We start from the raw sequence: 21,513 nt of genomic DNA on the forward strand, positions 1-21,513 counted from the left end.
TCCAGTCTCGAGCTAGAAGCCAGGACCAAACAAGGAGTAGCAATTAAGGGAATAGTTGAGAGAAAAGGGCGTGGGTTCCATTGTGCCTGAACTTCCTCACGGGGGACCCCCTGCTGCGTTGCGCGCCGCAGCTGAGTGCTTGGGCGTCACTTGGTGGCTGGGCGTCCAGTCCCGCGAGTTCCGCACAGCCGCTCGCGGGGGGTTTCACTCCCCAAGGTGGGCAGTACCTCGGCGTTTGGAGGAGCGGGCGCCCGGAGAGGGGGAGGGCCCGAAGGGTTTCGCCTGCTATTTGCACTTCAAGGTGTGTTGGGCTCGGGAGAGGCTTTTCCGGTGCTTGGCAAGTGCTCCGGCCACCTCCCGGCTGCCGTTGGCCGGTCCCTCCCTCCGCGGTTCGCCCTCTCGGGGCGCCGCGCCCTGGATAGCTCCGCACCCGAGCCACACCTCTGGCCTCCTTTCGCCTCCCCGCGCCAGGCCTTTTCGCTTGACCCTTTAGGACCTCCGGCTTCGCTCCCCACAGCGGGCATTTCTCCAAAACCCCCACGGCTCGGCTACTTCCAAATGGGTAACCCGTCCCTGCGCGCCCTCACCCCTCACCCTTTTCCCGTGCGGCCTCGGCTACCCTCTGGGTGGCAACCTCCTCTTCCCCGCCCCTCGCGTCTCCCCCTCCTCCCTTCTCGCCCTCCCCTCTCCAATCATCCAGCCATTGTCTCCCGCCCCCTCCTCCCCTTCCCCCAGGCGGCCTCCTCCCCCACCGCTGCCACGTCGTGGTTTGAAGGAGCCAATGGGCAGGCGCCGCCAGGTGTCTCCTACCTGCACCACGTGGGGGAGGGGGAAGGGGCGGGCAGGTAGAGCCACATCCCAAAACAGAAAAGCTTTCAGCCATTGCGCGCGCCTCCCGCGGGTGCAGCCCTGCTCCAGGGTTTTTGCATAGACGCACGGGCAATTGAATAGAAAAAGGGCAGGCCTCCTCCGCCCTCCTTTGCACCCCCCTTCCTGCCCTGGGTGTGGAGCTTGGGCCAGGTGTGGGCTTGGGTGGTTGGTTACCGCCTTTTGCACCAGCGGCGGTGAGGAGGGGGGGTGGTCGCTCTTTCTTTTTCTCTTAGAAGAGGTTTTAGCACAGGTTTCCTCGCTCTCACTTCCACCTCACCTCACCGCCTCCCGACCCCCCCTTCTCCCCCTCCCCACCTATCGTCATGACGGCGTCTCCGGATTACTTGGTGGTGCTTTTTGGAATCACTGCTGGGGCCACCGGGGCCAAGCTGGGCTCGGATGAGAAGGAGCTGATCCTGCTGTTATGGAAAGTCGTGGATCTGGCCAACAAGAAGGTATTTCTCCACGTTTCTGTCCAAATGATAGGAGTGGGGCAAAAGCTTGTAAAAGTTTGGGGAGTCGGTAAACAAGTGCTCTTGTTTGCCCACTTGGGAAGCTGGACCCGGGGCCTAGAGAATCCAGAATAAAACCAAACCTCTTGGCCAACCGCCTTGGAACCGTTTCAGTCCTCCAAAATCTGGCCCAGGTGGGGAGGCCGGGGGCCACCAAGCCATGCTCTCTACCGGACGGGGGACGCCCCGAGAAGGCGGGGTGGGATCCTTGGGGGCCCAAGTGCTCACTTCCAGGGCCTTTCGGACCTTATCCGGGTGGGGGTGGGGCTGGGGGCTGGGCTGCGACGACCTCTCGGCCACTGGAGCCGCTGGCAACAAGTGAGCTTTGATTCTGAGGCCAGACCCGTCGAGAGGTGTGGGCCGCCCCAGCAGGGGAGCAAGGAAGGAGAGCGAAGGTAGAGGTTCCCAAACTGAGGAAGGGAAAACTGACCCCTAATTTTTTCCCTCGGAGGTGGGACAGTTGCACGAAGTACTAGTTAGACCGGATCAGTTGGAGCTGACGGAGGATTGTAAAGAAGAAACTAAGATCGACGCCGAGAGCCTGTCCTCGGCGCCGCAGCTGGACCAAGCCCTCCGACAGGTGACAGCCCTGGGTCGCGCCGCCCTCCCCATCTTAGCCACCCGGGCGTCCCTCCAAGCCAGCCCAACTCTTATCAGGGTCCCACGCCCTCGCCGGTCGGTCCACGCGTGTCCCCGGAGCGAGGGGGCGAGACCCGGGCTTGCCAGCCCCTGGTGGACCTTCTGCGAGGAGGTCGCTGCTCCTTTTTGCCTCCCAGCCCCCAGGGTCTTTGGGCCAAAACTTGGTAGCTTTCGAGTTGCTTCCTGAATTATATCTGGGGCCAGAGAATCTGCCGAGTTTTACCAATCGAGTGATGAGCGCAGTTTGAATCCTAGCGCTCCAGCTCCAGGCCCAGACCCCGACCCCGACCCCGACCCCAGACACACCGGCCCTCTGCCGGGTTTGGGTCTGCAGCTCAGCCCTGGGACAGGGGGCGCTGTGGTGTAGACGAGCTGTGGCGTGCTGGAGGCGGCCCCAGCTGGGTGGGAACCTGAAGGTACCTGCTTGGGTTTAGGCTCCTGAACTCCCAAAGGCCCGGTTCCGGTTCCGCTTACTTCTTTAGTGGCCTTGGTCCTAGCGCCGGGAGGGTTTGCAGATCCGGACTTACGAGGCTGCTCCTTGGGTCACCGTGAAAGTAGTGGAATCCCCTTACTGGGATTGAGGTGACCTAAAAACCGGCTGCTCCAGGGTGCCGACGGGTACTGGATTGTGCCGATAGGGCGGGGAGCTAAACACCTGTGCACAGGTGAGTGTCCGGCGCTCTCACGGCTTCTGCCCTAGCACAGGAGTTGCGAATTATAGGGGAAAGTTATCATTTCTGAGGTGTGTTATAGGAAACGTATTACTAGATTTTCCAGAGGTCTATATACACATTACCCACATTCGTATCAGAAACTGACATCTTTCTTAAGTCTAGAACATCCTAACATAAAAAAACGTAGCACCAGAGAATGATGTAATCAGAAGGCAATTTGCTGATGAAATGAGACCTCTGACTTAAAAGTCTCGGATGGATTTATCACAAAAATAGAAGGCGGTGGGTGTTGAACGGGAGGAAGAATGCATTTACTTAATTCCCCGGTGCGTAAACTGAGGATTGACTGGAAAGCTACCGAATATAAAGGAAACTACACAGTTTGTGGGAACGGAGTCTTTCTAATGTTGCCCCCAGAAGCGGTGTTCTTCACAGCAGTTAGCGGTTTCTCAGGTTATAACCAGGTGGGGCCACTTTTCAGTTTGTAAATCCTGCATGTGTTGCATCCCTGGGTGTGTTTTGTTCTTTTCAGTTTAACCAGTCAGTGAGCAATGAACTGAATATTGGGGTAGGAACCTCCTTCTGTCTCTGTACTGATGGACAGCTTCATGTCAGGCAAATCCTGCATCCTGAGGCTTCCAAGAAGGTAAGAGTGCTGGCTTCTCGAAAAAACGATTGGACCTTAGGGGTGACTGGAGGCTTAAAAAATGGTTTATCCAAGTTTCTCCATTTAAAAAATATGCATATGAGGAGTTAGTATTTTATGGGTACAGAATTTCAGTTTGAGAAGATGACAAAGCGACGGTGGGGATTGTTGCACAACAGTGTGGATGTACTTAATGCCACTGAACTGTATACTTACAAATGGTTAAAATGGTAAATATTGTGTTATGTATATTTTATCACAATAAAAATGTCACAACACTTTCATAGAGATGTTTGAGATTACAGTAATTTTATAGATACCCTTTGGTGACTTAATAAAAGTTTCCTTTTTGTTTATGTCAGGTTTTTGAGATGCTTGACATTCTGTCTTTTCCAAAGCATATTAGCTGAATTTTTGACATTTAAAATAACTACAAGTAGGTAGAACTGTATTTTAATACATTGTAAAATTCCCGTCTGTGTGCCTTACCCTAGAAAGGAAAGAGCAAAGAAAAACCCAATTAAAACTTGTAAATTGCATTCTAATAATTTAATTAAAAAATTTTGTACTCTGACTTAACCATATAACTAGTGAAATGTTAATTATAGCATACTGTACTTTGTGTGACTTAAAGTAAATGTTCAAAACTGATTGAATTTTGTATCAAAACAGTAGGGTCACCCCCCTCTTTTACCTTTACTTATCTTTCTGGTATGGAAAAGAGTATGAAATGAGAAAAATACTATCTTACTGTAGATGTGATTTCTCTCTCTGGGAAGAATACTGAGGGGCTGAGAAAAAATGGTGAGCATAGACGGCAGACCCAGTGTAATCAATCATTGCTAATATAGTTGATCTTATCAACTTAATTAATTAGAGCTGTAACTTTTTATTGTGGTAGGCAGAAAAGATGGAAGTAAAATATTTTTAAGGAAACTTTGTGAGGTAAGTCTTGCAATGAAAAGTTTAGACTGGCAATTGATGTCATAAGTGAGTAGTAGTCAGTGCAGGTTTTCTTTCTTTTTACTCCAATAGGGAAAAGGGAAGAAATGAACTAAATGTATAATGACAATTTTAAAAGTCTGAAGGAGAAACTCAAGTTCCTATATCTGGAGGCTTGAAGAAAACACTCCCTTTTACAGCAACCTTAGTAATTATTTGATTAAAACGGGGGAGTATTTTTTATTAATTAAATGCTAGACAAATTGCTATACCCTTAATCCAGAAATAGATACATATGAGAATTTTTTTTCACCTCAAACTCTTATAAGGGATAAAACTTAATCCTTCCCTATTGGGCTGGAGGAAAACAGCTGTTTTTGTTATTTTAGGTACACTGCTTTGGATGTGGGAAAACCTCCAGAGAAAAATTGAGACATTTTCCTGAGCCACTTCTATTAGGATTTTGATAAAGAAAACCAAAACAATTAATTTAGTATCATTATGCAAATAATTTTATTCATTTCAGAAAAATAAGGAAATGGTAAAACATAAAAGAAAATAATCCTTCCAATCAGAAAACATCAAAGTGGTTTTTTGAATGTGAACATAGTTGAATGTATTCTTCAGAGTTTTGTAGAAAAGCCTTACTTTTACAAGGAGCATTCATACTACACAAACCTTTTAGCCTACTTTAAATTTAATATAACATTAGTATCCTTCATAAGCAGTAAATAAAATATTCAGTATTTTAAATGGATATACCTATTGAAACCAAACATTTATTGTTGGACATTTGAGTTATTGTCATTATAAACAGCTTTTACATAAGCATTTTTGTAGGTAATCTTGAACATTGTTTTGGTAAATGTTTTGGAAAAATGTCACCATGATGTAGTGATACCTATTTCAAATATAGCATGAATAGGTCACATCTAATAGAATCCAATAAAGGAAATTTAGATAGAGACATTATTACTTAAATATTATGGGTCACAAACATTAAAAAGTATTTATTTCCTTGACTTTATAACGTACAAATTCCCCATAAGTGAATACAAATTATCTTGAATTTTTTAAAAAAAATCTAAATTTAGTGTAACAAAATTAAACTTTGAAAATTACTCAGTGAGAATTTTTTTATTTTCAGGAAAAAAAGTGACACAATAGTATAATATTTGCTCTGACAGTTGAGATTTGTTTAATTACCACAAGAGTGATACTAATAGCTAAGAACGGCTGGTAACAATTTCTCTTTTTTTAAGTGTAATTTGAGTTCTCGGGTTTAGCCAAAATAATAATGGTCAGGGAAACTAATGTGGGACTATAATTTGGCACAAAAATAATCCTCTTCAGGTAATCAGGAATTTACTATCTTAATCTAATTTTAATACACAGAATATGTATTATTAGAACCCAGTATTTTAAACTACTAGGTTTTAATAAAAAACTAAATTTTAATAAACATATAGAATCCTTTGTCTAGATATGTATTATAAACATATGCATCTGTATGAAAACTGAGAGGGCTGATATTGCTGCGTGAAAATACAGATGGTCTAAAATAATTATGGCTAGACAAAGTACATAATGTTATCAAACAGAAAATAAAATAGCCCAAATGTTTTTATAGCTTCAGAACTGTTTTGAATGGAATACATAATGGAGCACAAACGTATCATCTATTGCCTTAAAATAAGATGAATTTTTTTTCCATGAGACTTTTATGTAGGATGTAATACTGTAACAGAAAATGAAGACACTCTAATGTTTAATTAAAAAAATTTTTTTAAAATTGTGGTAAAATATACTTACATTCAATTCTTAGATTCCTAATCATTAGGGAATCACTGAACTAAATTTATCTAGTTAACAGTGTCTACCTTGTCCTTCCTCAGAATGTATTATTGCCTGAATGCTTCTATTCCTTTTTTGATCTTCGGAAAGAGTTTAAGAAGTGTTGCCCTGGTTCACCTGATATTGATAAACTGGATGTTGCAGCAATGACAGAGTGTATCCTTTAAGTGATGACCCAGGAATCATTTGAAAAGACAGCTCCAGAAAAAAATGGCAATTCAAGAAACTTTAAAACATTTTTAACTTTGACAGTGTATGAAAATTGACTTGTCCAAAATTTGTCTACTGTGCTAGGAAAAATGGTGCAATTACTGGCATCTTTCAAAGTAGTTCTAATTTACTGAACTTGAATAGTGATTTAGATGAATTTAGACATGGATTTTTGTTATGTGAACACATCTAAAATAGAATTCAGTTTTGGATTATGGGAGTGGTTTTGTTTTGTTTTTTCAGTTGATGAATTGATGAATGTGAAGACCACATTCTTTGCCAATTCTAAGGCCACTTGTTCATGATTATCTTAGTTTTAGGGTTTATTTCTTCTTCTTTTGAATGGATAAGAATTTTTTAAAGTTTGGATGTATACTCTTGACAAACAGCTGTTCATTGGCACCCCTTTTAACCTTCTCTGGGTTTGTCAAATACATGTAGATTGTGGTAATTATTACGAGCTATCTTTTGAGACGATAAAATGAAGCTGAGATTTTACCCCAAATTCTTTCATAACCAAGAAAATATATCTGATGCATTATGTACTGTAAAAGTAACTTTTATAATCACAAATCTTGTCATGAATGACCCATCATCTTTCATCCAGTAAGTAAGTCTTTAAAGTGCTAACTAATAAGAATCATGTGCTAACATATCAGATGTAACACTGAGTAATAGAAGTGTTGGGGAGTCACCCAAAGCCACTATGAGAATCATGAAGTCAGATTCAAGTTATTTTCATGAACTTGGGGGTATAGATGTTTATTCTAAAAATTTCTCATCCATTTTCAGGTGCTAAAGCTTGATTTTTGTTTTGTTTCAGAATTTCTTGATGAAAAAGTTTGTTTGGATATTTTTCCTAACCATTTGTAAACAGATCAAACTCATTTTATTTGCCTTCTTCTTGGAAGTAGGTAGCTAGAATTTTGGTGTAGCTGATTTATCTACTAGTTAATTACTGGTTTAGCTCCCAGCAGTGCCGGGAGAAGGGTAGAATAAGCGCATTTGAGTGAATTCTTACTAGAGTTTCATTAGAAGGTTGGGACAGTAGAAAAACTTGCTATGTGTTTTGTTGATTTAAATGCTGTATGAATTAGCTCAGGCTGCCATAACAAATACCATAGACTGGGTGGTTTATTAGCAACAGATATTTATTTTCTCACAGTTCTGGAGTATGGGAAGTCCAAGATCAGGGTGGCAGCATGGTTGACTTCCGGTGAGGGCTCTTTCTGGCTTTTCCCTGTGTCTGAAATGGCGGGTAGGGGGAGTGGCGTGGTCAGGATTGTTGGGAGAGGTAGCTTTCTTTTCCTCTCTTTATAAGGCCACAGGCCTAACAGATTAGGGCCTCTTCCTTATGGCCTCATTTAGCTTTAATTGCCTCCTAAATACTCTATCCCCAGATACAGTCACATTGGGGGTTAGGGCTTAAACACATGAATTTTGGGGAGGGACACAGTCCCATCTCTAGCAAATGCTAAACCATTTAATGTGCTGGTACAAAATAGAGAATGAAAAATTCTGGCAAAGTATTAGTAGATATTGAAGGGAAAGTGTAATAAGTTATCTTAATTTAGAAAAAGACAACTTGAGTAGGAAAGACAGTATATTAAGAACCGTTTATCCCTGACTGCTCTGTTTTCTCTTTTAGCAAAGAAAATCTTTCCCTAGTAATTGTAGGTCAGATATTAGTAAAAATTTCCATAGCTACAAATAAGAGGTTCTTATATTTCGGTATTTCGGTTTTCTCAATGTGTTCACAGTTCAGAGAGCTTGTTAAAAGGTTACCTATTTTTTTTTCTCCTTGGTTTCTTCTCAAGAGCTTCATGTGTATAAGATTTGGGGTTATTAGTAAACATCTTCAGTATGGTAACCTGAGCTTTTTACTTGCTCTATGCTGTATTATCTACACAATATATACGTACTTTTTTAAAGTACTGTATACTTTTATATAGTTTTTGCATTATCTGACCTTAAAGGTGACCTAAGGTGAATGGATAAGATGCTAGCTGATTATTTTTTCTGTCATTCCTTTTTATCCTAGCTCTATAACTATTTTTTGGCAGTTTTTTTTCAAGTGCCATGGAGATGAAAATCAGAAATATTTGACTACAGTAAACAGGTGAATTGTGAATAAAGCTAAACTGGGCTTCATTTCAGGCACATAACACCTGACATTTGAGGAAGGATCTCATGACCATTAAGTAATGCATTCATTGAAAAATTAGGGAATATTTCTGTTAATTTTAAAATAGCCTAATTTTAGCCTAGTTTCTTTGGACTTACATTGGAAGTCTTAGCTGTTATAGTTTTATTGCCAATCAAAAAGTGGATTTTTTTGTTTTTGGCCACACCACATGGAATGTGGGGATCTTAGTTCCCCGACCAGGGACGGATCCCATGGCCCCTGCAGTGCAAGAGTGGAGTCCTAACCACTAGACTGCCGGGGAATTCCCCCAGAAGTGTATTTTAATCTTAAACGTTTTTATTAGTGTTTTATTTGCATACTTCTTTCCCATTTAACAGGTAAGAAGTGTTATTAAGCCTTTCTATTTGTGGGTTTTGTTTTATGTTGCTGCTGTGATCAATTCCTTTATGACTCTTAGAGGATTCATTATTTCCCTGACTATGCCATCAAACTAATTACTCAGGTCGAAGACAATCATACCAAATTTGACTGTGCACAGGATTTCTACAATGTCTGAACTAAAGAGCTGTCCAATTCTCTCAGACCACTAAACATTTTCCTTTCTAATATGGAAATGGCACTGGATTTGGAAACATAAAGGTACTCATTACGCATCCTTGATGGTTTTGCCAAGTAGATGGAGAGTCATTTGCTCCAGAGGGATTACCTGTTCCACCAGGTAACCAGCGGGGGAGGGAGAGAGGCTCTTGCCAACTCTCAGAAAGGAACAAGTAAGAGAATTTGCAGCTTTGCTTCCTTGGGAAAGTTACTGGCCTTCTCCAAGCCTCGCTTTTATCTCATGTAGTCCCCAGTGAAATCTTTGTGAACCGTGAGTGCTATGTAAATGAAGCAGTATGACCACTTTGATAAAAGAAAAGGTTTAGGCATTTCTTGAATGCAGTCTTGGTTCTTATTTTAGCACATATTTTCCTCTTTTGTCTTTGTGTTGGTTCTAAAACCATTTCTGGTGTTAGTGTTGATCCTCTCTGAGTTATTCCAGCTGCAGCTTTGTTACCTGCTTTGAGTTATGCAGTCCTAGCTGGGAAGAAGACCTCATTTAGCAGGTGAACTGTGGGTGGCATTTTGTAAGCTTTTTACTTAATCATGTGAGGTGGTGAGGGTGTGATGATAGGAATTGGAGTCCATGTGATTTTTTTTTTTTTTTTTTTTTTTAAGGAAGAAATTTATCATAGATCCCTTTGGGGAAATGAACGCTAGTTGTCTCCTGCTGAAAGTACATTTTGATTTTGAGGCTATTTGTATAATGACTTATCTGTTTCAAAAAAAAAAAAAAAGAACTATTTCCCCCACAGTATTGGATGGAATTACTTCCTCCTGGTTTCTTAACCTATTTTTTGTTAGCTTTGTAAGTCATGAGCTGATTTATTCTCCTTAATCACGACCTCTACCATTGTGTTTATTTCATTTTGCCAAGCCTTTACTAAGAACTCATTTTAAATGAAGTATGTGGCCTTGTCCGGAGAGCAAGTGAACGAAGAGAACTATCTGTCAACTGTGTGCTTACTGTTTATCCCATCAATAGTCTCCCAAGAGCCCAGTGGAGGAGGTATTGCCCCCTTTTCATAGCTAGGGAAACTGAGGCTTAGAGATTTTATCTTAAGTTAGAAGTGTCAGCATTTGAACCTGAGTCTGACTGCAAACAGTCTGCTTGTTAACTAGGGGATAATATTCTAGAATTCATAAAGATTATCTGAGGGTGGGGTTGGCTATTTAAATAGATTATCTCCCTTATAAATTTATAGTCTGTTTCCTGAGACTAAACTATTCAGGAGAAAAGGGAAGTTAATTTTGTAAAATTTCAATCTAGTTGTAGGGTATTGCATCCATATGTGCTGTTTGATATTATAACATATGCCGTTTCACTAGTGCAGCTTTCCATTAACAGGGCAAAAAAAAAAATCACTAAACCACTCTTGTCTACCCATCCAAGTGTTAGTAGGGGTGTGTCTGTCTTTCCCTGTGTTTGTGTTTCACCACTTCTTTTTTTTTTTTTTTTTTTTGTGGTATGTGGGCCTCGCACTGTTGTGGCCTCTCCTGTTGCGGAGCACAGGCTTAGCGGCCCCGGCTCCCGGGCCCAGCCACTCCGCGCACGTGGGATCTTCCCAGACCGGGGCACGAACCCGTGTCCCCTGCATCAGCAGGCGGACCCTCAACCACTGTGCCACCAGGGAAGCCCTGTGTTTCACCACTTCTTGTTGGGGGTGTACAATATGTGTTTCTGTGGGCGTGCTACTGACACAGTGACGAGGGTAAGTTTTTCCCATATATTAAAGATGGAGATAATAGCCTTACTAGCAGAGTGGTTAAGAACATGAGCTCTGGAGTCAGATTTACTGGGGATGAGTTTACTGTACCTCGCAGCCCCAGTTTTCCCATCTTAAAATGGGCATAACTATTGCAAGGAATAATGAGCTAGTACATGCAACCACTCAGCCACTGCCTGCCCTACTATGTGCTGTCCTGTGTTGAGTAGGTTGTGGCATGTCTCCAAAGAAGAAAGCCATCTCCCAAAGACTCTGAAAGGACTTCCTTATTGATTTAGGACCTTATCTAAACTATCTTACACCTAAAATTTTTTTTTCTAATCTTTCGTGAGACTGGTTATAGACCTTTTAAAACATCAGCTACATGTTAGTACAGGTAAAAGCTTCCGGGTTTAGCGTCTCCACTTGTAAAAATAGTGTGTGCGAGTGTGGTTCATTCTGCCCTTATGTGCTTATTTGTTATGACTAGTTGAACTGGGCCTTTGCAGTCGCAAAACTGTCATTGCTCTTCTTAAAAAGTGGAGGCAGGGCTTCCCTGGTGGCGCAGTGGTTGAGAATCCGCCTGCCGATGCAGGAGACACGGGTTCGTGCCCTGGTCCGGGAAGATCCCACATGCCGCGGAGCAACTAAGCCCGTGAGCCATGGCCGCCAGGCCTGCGCGTCCGGAGCCTGTGCTCCGCAACGGGAGAGGCCACAACAGAGAGAGGCCCGCATACCAAAAAAAAAAAAAAAAAGTGGAGGCAGATGCTGAATCCTCCTTGGCACGTTTCTGTGTATGAAAGGGATTTTAACTATCACCAAGTGTACAGTTAAGTTGGGTTAGTAGTTGACCTTGTTGGCTGGAGGGGGGAAGAAATTATCTTTGGCACCACATCGGTATGATGTGAGCCAAACTGGCGAATACTCTGGTATGTGGTCTGTAATACGTTAGGTGACTAGAAATACTGTATATTCTTGGCCAGCACTCAGAGTTGTTATGTTAATTTTGTGTGGTTTATTTTGATTATAAAATAATTTACTTTTAAAATATGAGTTTGGGAATTCCAGGATAGTTTTTTTGTTTTAGAAGGCTTTGGAAGACATTATCATGGAGTCTCCCTTTCCTAATTTGTTTATGCCATGTAAATGTCTTTTTCTAAAGTAGAAATTTTTATCTTTTTTTTTTTTTTTGCATTAGTTCCTACTTCTACCTTATTTCTTTGAAGGTATAATTGACTTGTCAGTTTTGCGCTTTGTTAACAATAATACCTCCTGAAGTAATATTTGGTAGGATGGATCTCGCTTTTTTTGTTTGTTTTTCCCCCTCTTGGAAAGAGTAAGCTTCTGAGGAATAGAGTTAAAACTATGGTTTTAGATTCCCCAGCATTTATTATTGGTTTAAAGAAAGTTTTTGTTGCTTTGGCTCTTAGTTACATTCTTTTACACTGGCATTCTTGATTTGCTTCTTTCAAAGCTCATTTTAAAATATAGCAGGTTATTTATAGAACCTTTTATTTTATTTATTTATTTGGCCATGCGGCAGGTTTGAGGGACCTTAGTTCCCCTACTAGGGGTCAGACCCCTGCCCCCTGCAGTGGAAGCATGGAGTGCTAACCACTGGACCACCGCAAAAGTCCCTAGAACCTGTTTTTTTTAATTATACAACTCCTATAAGGGTAATTGATCACTTTCTGTTTTTTCCTTCACATAACTGTAGGAAATTCAGTTCTTAGTTGGAGCACGATTTCAACTTTTCTCGTGATATTTTATGCTTGCCATTCCTTTGTTCCTTTAGCACAGGAATTTTATTGAAATGTCTGGCAATATGGGCAGTTGTGTTACTCTTAAACAGAGTAGAAGGGGAAGAAACAAACTTGTTGTCCTTGGGGGGGGGGGCGGTGTTTAATGGCAATGAAAAATGGCTTTGAGTTGGAATTTTGGATTGGGATGCAATTTTAACATAGTTTAAACTTAATTGCTACACAATATATTTATTTTATATGTGTGCTTTTATTTTTATTCATTTTAAATTTTTATTTATTTATTTTGGCTGCGTTGGGCCTTAGTTGTGGCACATGGGATCTTCTCTAGTTGCGGTGTACAGGCTTCTCTCTAGTTACAGTGTGCGGGCTCCCTAGTTGTGGCACACAGGCTCCCTAGTTGTGGCTCGAGGGCTCAGTAGTTGCAGCGTGTGGGCTCAGTTGCCCCGTGATTTGTGGGATCCAACCAGGGATTGAACCTGCATCCTCTGCACTGGGAGGTGGATTCTTTAACCGCTGGACCACCAGAGAAGTCCCCTATGTGTGCTTCTTTTAGATAGAAACTAAGAACTTAGTTTTAAAGAGAGGTTATTTACCAGGGAAAATTGAGTGTTCTGAAACCAAATGTGTCCATTTTCTGCAGTCAGAAAAGGTAGCTTCTTTTGAATGGATAAGTTAATATTGATGGACTTTGTGACACTAAGGAAATATAGGCGAAGTCTCTGGACTTCTCTGAGTTCTGTGTAAATGCAGCAGTTTGCTCAGTTGTATCCTGACATGCTCATTTTGTTTCCACCATGTCTGGCTTTACTCCTTCTCGTTTCCTCATGGCGTTTCTCATTTGCAAAGCTGGCTAAGCCTGTTGGTGCTGTCGTGGCTGCCTCAAGGGCAGAATGACTAAGTTGCATGACAACCATAAATCAGGAGGCACAGATTCATCTTTCCTTCTCAAGATCGGACATGCAGCAAGTAATTCAATATATAATTATAAATTGATAGGAGAAAGAATTGGTAATAAAAATCTTATCTCACTCGCATTTATTATTTGTTGTTCATGGTACATTCTGGTAAGAATTATGAAAAACTGAATGAATCTTCCGAAGACAGTGGTGTGAGTGGGTGGGTGGTTTGGGCATGCAGGAGGTTGGGTGACTTTTAAAAGTTGCTGGGAGCTTAGAGCTGCTGATCTTCCTGGTGTGTGATGACTTGAAGGGAAACATGTTGGGACGTGTTATGTGGGACCAAGTTAGCCAAATGTCTAGAACATATTCTTAATATAAAAAGTAGAATTCAGGGGCTTCCCTGGTAGCGCAGTGGTTGAGCATTCCCCTGCTCATGCAGAGGACATGGATTCGTGGCCCGGTCCGGGAAGATCTCACATGCCGCAGCGTGGCTAGGCCCGTGAGCCATGGCCGCTGAGCCTGCGCGTCCGTCCGGAGCCTGTGCTCCACAACGGGGGAGGCAAAAAAAAAAAAAAAAAGTAGAATTCAGTAAAATAATTCTTCAGCTATGAATCTATTCTACACAGGATACTTTATGTTGTTGCTTTTGAGCTTTTTCACTTCGCTTTCATATCATACATTTAGAAAGCTCACAAACTATTACTCAAAACAAAACAAATTAAGCAAAGCTTCTTATCTTGGTGCAGGGAATTACAGACACATTGTCAAATCAGAGCTGGGAAACTTGAATGAGTTACAGAACTTCTCTCAATCCTAGTTTCTTCATCTCTTTGGTTTTACTGTTATCTACCTAGAAAGGCTACTGCAAAAATAGGACGAAATAGACAGTGTTTGGCACAAAATGGTGTGTAGTAAATGCCATCATTGATGTCAGTGGAGTCTTAGAAGTAATAGGTGCTGTGGTAGATGCAAAGAGATCAGAGGAAAGTGGACCTGTGCTCAGGAAATGCATAATACAGTTGAAGAGAGTAATATTTTATAGGAATAGTATCTAATCAACTCTTAGCTTGATGGTTGTGACCTAGAGCAGTTAGGGAAGACTTTGGTGCTGAGTGGGAGTGATCCATGGTCTAATTTGGTTGGGCTTAAGAAGGTAAGAGGGTTTTATAGGGGAGTTCCTGAGCAAAGGTGAGAAGGCTTATGCCTCTTGTCATTGATAGAGGAGAAAAAACTGGCTTGAATTGAATATAGTTTCCAATTCCTTCAAAGCTTAATTTTTCCCCAAGATTCTGTTTTGGGATAGAAGGTTACGATGTGGCAAACATTCCTGTGGCATTCTCTATTTTCGGCAATTTTCATTCCTCTAGGTCAGAAGTGAGCAAACTTTTTCAGTAAAGGGCTAAAGAGTCAATGTTCTAGTTTTTTGCAGGCCACGTACAGTCTCTGCTCATTCTTTCTTTACAATCCTTTAAAAAATGTAAAAGCCATACTTTTCTCTGGGCTGCACAAAAATAGGGTGAGGATCAAGGGTTGACTCTTGCTGTGTTTTCATCCATGTTCCTTACGGCCTAGGGTGTGCGTGCGTGTGCGTGTGTGTTTGTCTCTGCTGATAGGGGTTTTGCCACAGCATCAGGTTGCTCCTTATGCAGTGTTTCCTTGGTCAGATTTCTTCAAAATTTCTGTCTAGTAATGGTCTCCTACATGTAAACGTTTTCTCTGAATCAATAGATGGTAAGGGGTTAAGTTGCCACTTTGGGGAGCTGTCGGCTTATACCTGCGGTTCTCAGCCTGGGCTGGGTTTTGCCCACCTGGGGACATTTGGCTGTGTCTGGAGACATTTTTAATTGTTATTACTGGAGGTAGGTAGAGGTCAGCAAGCTACTAAAAATCCTATAGTACACAGGACACTGCCCTACCCCCCAACAAAGAATTATCTGCCCTATGTGCCACTAATGCTGAGGTTGAGAAACACTGGCTTAAACAATGGCACTGGTCTCCATTTCTTTGGTATGTTTCTCTTTACTTCATTGCACGCCCTTATAAGGCTGAAAGTGTTATTAGAATTGCAGGGTTCCAGACATTTGGTGGCAGAGTTTACATGATAAACTATAGCTAGTCACAGCTCTTCTTTCTTAGTTCTGTAAGGATCCATAAAGTCCCTCCCATCTCCCCAGAAAACTTAAGGCAGTTGTCTCCCTAAAGCATCTTCATCCTTTGGCTCCAGTTTTTCTGTCCTATCATTATGTTCTTAGAAAATGGCGCTGAATTAATAAATACTTTATAGTACAGCTTCCCAAGGAAAATCATTTTAATGACCCCAGTCAGTGGTCATTGCTGTGTTGCTTGAACATCTGGGATTGATTTTCTAATCCCTCAGTGGGCAGCACATTTATTTCATCTCTAGATGATTGATGTAAAGGACAGGATTGCAGGGGGAAATGCAGAAATTGTCCACCATTTTAGCTTGATGATTATCCTGTGAGCATACACAAATAGGCACCTGGTGAGTTCAGATTTTTTTAGTCATAAATGTGACCCTCTTAAAGTGTGATTATCATAAGTTATGAAAGTTGGTCACCTGAGGGTTCTAGGAAGAGCAGGGAGAGCATCACGTATTGTATTAAATGCCTGCGTTGTGTCCTGGGCTTGTTTTATCTCATTTAATCTTCACAAGAGCCCAGGGAGGTAAAGATTATCACAGCTTTGGCTTTACAGATAAGCTGAAGTTTAGTGGGGTTAAGTAATTTGCCAAGGAACATATGGCTGCCTTTCTACATGTAGCATATTTAACTACAGAGAAATGTAACTGGTTGAGAGACGACACACGAATGAATTTGCTTAGCATGTCTCTTTACTGGAGAAAGACAAGAGGAAGCTGTGGGGATGAAATAGAAAGGAATTTTGAATTGAGAATAGAATAGAATATTACTCATTCAGAAGACTGGCTGTAATCCTTGGTGGGGAGAAATCTCTGAGTTGTTTTTACATTGTATCCTCTTTGTTTGCAGTAAAATAGTACCTACCGACTTTTTCTTAATATTTGTCTTCATTTTTTACCCTTATTACAAAATACCAGTCGGGAAACATTTTTATAAAATAAGGCAAACATCTTAATAACCACCACTCAGATGGCTGTTTTCATTTTAAACTTGAGAAAAGATAGAGTCCCATAGTATTATTTGTTATGTGCATTGTACTACATTATAAAACTTAAGCAAAACTTGATGGAAATCTCTTCTGGTTGCCCTCAAACCCAACTTGAGCCGTGCATTTCTTTAAAAGTTATGTTTCCTGACTAACCCAAACAGCGTACTCACTTAAATTAAAAGCTACGTTGGCCATTGTTGGCTCTGAGTGCTTGAACCGTTTCTACACATCTACAATAAAAGGATAAGCATTTGCTGCCATCCAAGATGGCTGTGTTATGGAGTTCCAGAAATCTTCTAGAAGGGAGTTCTGAATAAAAATGGAGTCATAGATATGTCTTCAGTAATCTGAAGTGTTTTGAACATTAGGCTTAAAAAAGTCATTTAATACCTTGTGGTCTTGAAGGATGTAACTGTATCTTTAAGTCAGCATGCTCATTGCCTTGTGTGTGTTGTAAAGACAGGATAGGGATTCTGTTAACTTTGTTGTACGCTTCATGGTTTGACGCTAAAGTGCTCGATATTCATGCATTTGCTACCACTTAATAAACATTTTATTCCTGGTATTATTATTATCCCTGGTAATCCTCAGGACAGGATTGACCATCTTAGCCCAATAGGGCAATTGGACACTTCAGGAAGCCCGGGTGAAGTCCAGACTGGCGGGAAGTAGCTATTCCGAGATTTCAAAGAATTGTCAATCTAGATGCATTTTACTTGGCCTCTTGTTTCCATGAGAGTTTAATTTTGGGTAAAAGCAACCTCATTTTACCTCTCCAAAATGTTTCCTTAACTTAATCTCCCAGGTTTAAATTTTGAGAAGAATAGTTCAGCCTCCCGGTATGGAGCCTGTCAAGTTGAAGATATGGGAAATATAATTTTAGCAATGATTTCAGACCCTCATAGTAAGTATTGGTGTTGTAACGATGCGGGCCTAGTATCTGACCCCATGCACTTTCCCTCGCCTATACTTCTGAATTGCCACCACCCGCCCCCTCAGCTTTGTCTCCCTGTTAGCTAAAATGATGACTTGTGTGTTCTTATTCTAGATCACAGGTTTTCAGATCCAGAAAGAGTAAATTACAAATTTGAAAGTGGCACTTGGTAAGTACTTGAATACTATTCCATTTGAGGCTTTTTTTTTTTTTACTTTGTGGTACGCGGGCCTCTCACTGTTGTGGCCTCTCCCGTTGCGGAGCACAGGCTCTGGACGCGCAGGCTTAGCGGCCATGGCTCACGGGCCCAGCCGCTCCGCGGCATGTGGGATCCTCCCGGACCAGGGCACGAACCTGTGTCCCCTGCATCGGCGGGCGAACTCCCAACCGCTGCGCCACCAGGGAAACCCCCATTTGACCCTTTTAATGTGTTTTTATTCATACTGTGATATTTAACTCCTGTTATATTTTAGTAACTTTACTAAACCTTTTGGGTATCCGGGGTTTTTTTTGTTTTTTTGGGGTTGTTTTTTTTTGCGGGACATGGGCCTCTCACTGCCGTGGCCTCTCCCGTTGTGGAGCACAAGCTCAGTAGCCATGGCTCATGGGCCCAGCCGCTCCGTGGCATGTGGGATCTTCCCGGACCGGGGCACGAACCCGTGTCCCCTAAATCGGCAGGCGGACTCTCAACCACTGCGCCACCAGGGAAGCCCTGGGTATCCATTTTAAAATATTAGGTCATTTGTTAAAGAAGATTGTATTTTAAAGTAAGTTTGGATGTTGGGATTAACATTTAATGAAATATTTGTATCCTTAGTTACTATGACTTTAGGTACATCATATGTTTGTGTTGTTTGTGTCTGCGATTCTGATTTTAGCCTCTCTGAACTGTCCATCCTCACTGGAGAACTTCCAAAGGAAAAAATCATAGGCTTTAAAAGAGTTCACAAGGTTTTTACTGAGATAATTTTAAGTATGTTCTATTAGCTTCTACTTTAAAGCAAAGGAAATAACTGGGGAGAAGTATGAAATGGTGGTATCTCTGTGATCACAGATAGACCTATTTAAGCTTGTAAATCACTGTGGTGAATTGCATGAGATTGCTTGGTGCCTGAAGTGAACAGAAACTTCTGACATGTTTGCCCATAAGAGAGATATTGAGGCCTATTTAGTTGTGGAGAAAGTGACTCATTAGGAAATGTCCTAGGAGTACTGAAAATATAAATATGGGAGAAATAGAACATCAGAAGGTGTCAAAATATAGAATAGGTGATTTACAAATGACTCATGAAGGTGTGGGAACTCCCAAGCATTTCCATAAACACTCTCTGTGGTGCCTCCCTGTTTGATAGGGGAGATATTTTAATGGCAGACTTCTGACCATGTGCACACATTACCTATGTGGGTTAATTACCAGCTTTAGGTGGATCTAAGTTTTGCTGTCAAACTGGATTTAAACCCCACTGGTGTAGTAGCCAGATCAGAGAATGCATTTAAACCTATCCTTCTGGGCTGTAGGAACTTAACAGGCCGTGTGACTATTGGGAGGACTTTACTTCCTATGAATTGTTGCTGTGTTCTTTTGAGAACAAGGAAGCAGCAACTTAGCTGATAGGTGGTTTGCTGGGTGAGCAAGCTGTGCTGAAGTGTCATGGGCCTCTGTATAGTAAACCACCTAAAGAATACTTTGAACTGCCCAGACAATTTTTGAGGTTATGAAGTAAGTTGGGCAGTACTACAAGTCTATCTGAACTCCAAATAAATACTGCCTCAAGTGTAAAGAGGCCAGTTGTCTTAGGGGGGTAATAGGTCAGACTGCCTAGCATTAATCATGCAACCTGACGTTTTGCTTGAATCCGCAGCAGCAAGATGGAACTTATTGATGACAACACGGTAGTCAGGGCACGAGGTCTGCCGTGGCAGTCTTCCGATCAAGATATTGCAAGGTTCTTCAAAGGACTCAACATTGCCAAGTTGGTTTTCCTTAATCTGTATTTTATTTAACAATCCCAAAGGGATAATAGATTTTCTGTCATTTTCTCCTCACTGTTTGTTTTTTTTCCTGTTGCTTTCTGTTCTGTTATTTTCAAAGGGGAGGTGCAGCACTTTGTCTGAATGCCCAGGGTCGAAGGAACGGAGAAGCTCTGGTTAGGTTTGTGAGTGAGGAGCACAGAGACCTAGCGCTCCAGAGGCACAAACATCACATGGGGACCCGGTACATTGAGGTATGTCCTCACAACCTGCCATGTGACACCCTGACAACACTGGCATCTCGCATGAGTGTCCACATCAGAAGGCTCAGAAACTGTATTTAATTTCCCTTTCTTTTCTTAGGTTTACAAAGCAACAGGTGAAGATTTTCTTAAAATTGCTGGCGGTGAGTACCTTTTATATAATGTGGCTATAATAAGAATCTAAAATTTTACTTATATAGCAGAGGTAGATAAATAGGGTCATGAATGGTAGATAAATGGGGTCATTTTATTCCCAATGAAACATAAAAAGTTGACTTTTTTTTCTTAGTAGGAGGAAGAACTATCCAGTAATGTCAGTGTAATGTGTAACACTTGCCCTAAGGCTTGAGTCAACTAGCTGTAGTTAAATAGGCGTCAAAAATAGTGCTATACAAAGGTCAAAGGGTCATATAAAGTCGTGTACAAAGGGAAAGAGTAGTTCATGAAAGAAATGAAATGGTCTGAAAACTACTTTCAAATGGCCATATCAGAATATCTGGAATTGTTGCATATCTGCTTCTAGTTTTTTCTTTTAACTTCCTTTACTCATCAGTGGCCAGGAACATGGTAGCATTCTGGCTTCTAGTATTTTAGAATATATGGTGTTTGTAGTAATATGGTCAGAAAGAAGTGGGAACAGATAAAGTCACTATCTAATTCTTGAGTGATTCATAACTTTAAAACCTAAAAATAACATGCATAAAAAATGTTAACTGTGGTTTGTCCAACAGATATTTTTCTATATGTGTACCTACTCTGTAAGTTTCTATTTTTCTGGTCATATTGTTTTAATTTCCTTTCTCCTTTTTGTATATTATGAATATCTTCTTATGCTACTCAAATTTCTTAAATGTTAAATGCTGTACAGTATTTTATGTACCATAAGTTTTTTAAAAAACAATCCTATTGGGCATTTAGAGCTTACCTCCATTTCACTCTATGTTGCAGTGAATATTTTTGTGTCTCCTTATGTGCCACTTGTTAGGATAAATCTCTAAAAATAGGATAGCTAATTTAAAGAATGTGGGTGGACCTTTTAAGGGGCTTTTGACACCTATTGCTGAAATATACTAAGGTGATTTTCACTTAAATACAGAGAACATTTATATCCCTTCATTATATAGTCCTGATAAAAATCTTTGCAACTGTAAAACTTGTAGTAACAATATCCTGTTTATACAATGTGCTGGTATATTTCTTGCACTTTTTTTCTTGAGATAAACCAAGGCTTCCCAATTCAGAGCTTCAAGGTTAATAGTGTTTCCATTGTTTTATATTGGTTGGGGATAAAGTATATTTGGAGGTGCTGTGGTCCTGAGGTTCCATGGCAGATATTGCAGATGGCAAAGATAACGTCCACGTCAGTGCCTGGGACTTCATGGGATATGGGCAGTATGATAAGAATTTGCGCTTAGGGAAAATGTTACTAGTAAAGGATGTATATTTGAGTATTTGCTGCAGCACTGTACAAAATGTTTTATGTCTGGCAGAGTGTTGATAAATGTTGAAACTGGCTGCTAAGTATATTCATTATTCTCTCTACTCGAGTATGTTTGGACATTTCTTAATAAAAAGTAATCAGGAAAATAATACCAAAAATCACTAAAGAGCTTTCTATGTAATAACTTATTCTCATAATTTATGAGGTAGGTAATTTTACTCCCATTTTACAGATGAGGAGACTGAGATACAGAGGTTAAACTTGGCTGAGGTCATACCTTGGTAAATGGTAAAGCCACA

The 21,513-nt window shown here is 41.2% G+C and overlaps 1 protein-coding gene across 5 annotated transcripts in view; it reads left to right on the top strand.

Annotated features, from left to right (window-relative positions):
- Nucleotides 1–437: 437 nt before the first annotated feature.
- ESRP1 (epithelial splicing regulatory protein 1) overlaps nt 438–21,513 on the top strand; it is a 61,717-nt gene continuing 40,641 nt past the window's right edge. For all 5 annotated transcript variants that reach the window (XM_067018157.1, XM_067018158.1, XM_059042889.2 and 2 more), the window contains exons 1-9: nt 438–1,325; nt 1,834–1,962; nt 3,228–3,341; nt 6,179–6,293; nt 17,411–17,509; nt 17,654–17,708; nt 19,402–19,512; nt 19,632–19,764; nt 19,874–19,916. In XM_067018157.1, coding sequence (XP_066874258.1) covers nt 1,194–1,325; nt 1,834–1,962; nt 3,228–3,341; nt 6,179–6,293; nt 17,411–17,509; nt 17,654–17,708; nt 19,402–19,512; nt 19,632–19,764; nt 19,874–19,916 — 931 coding nt within the window. In that variant the 5' untranslated portion in view covers nt 438–1,193. The remainder of the gene's footprint in view (nt 1,326–1,833; nt 1,963–3,227; nt 3,342–6,178; nt 6,294–17,410; nt 17,510–17,653; nt 17,709–19,401; nt 19,513–19,631; nt 19,765–19,873; nt 19,917–21,513) is intronic.

This window comes from Kogia breviceps, chromosome 17, assembly GCF_026419965.1.
Source record: "Kogia breviceps isolate mKogBre1 chromosome 17, mKogBre1 haplotype 1, whole genome shotgun sequence".
In the NCBI taxonomy this organism is placed as follows: domain Eukaryota; kingdom Metazoa; phylum Chordata; class Mammalia; order Artiodactyla; family Physeteridae; genus Kogia; species Kogia breviceps.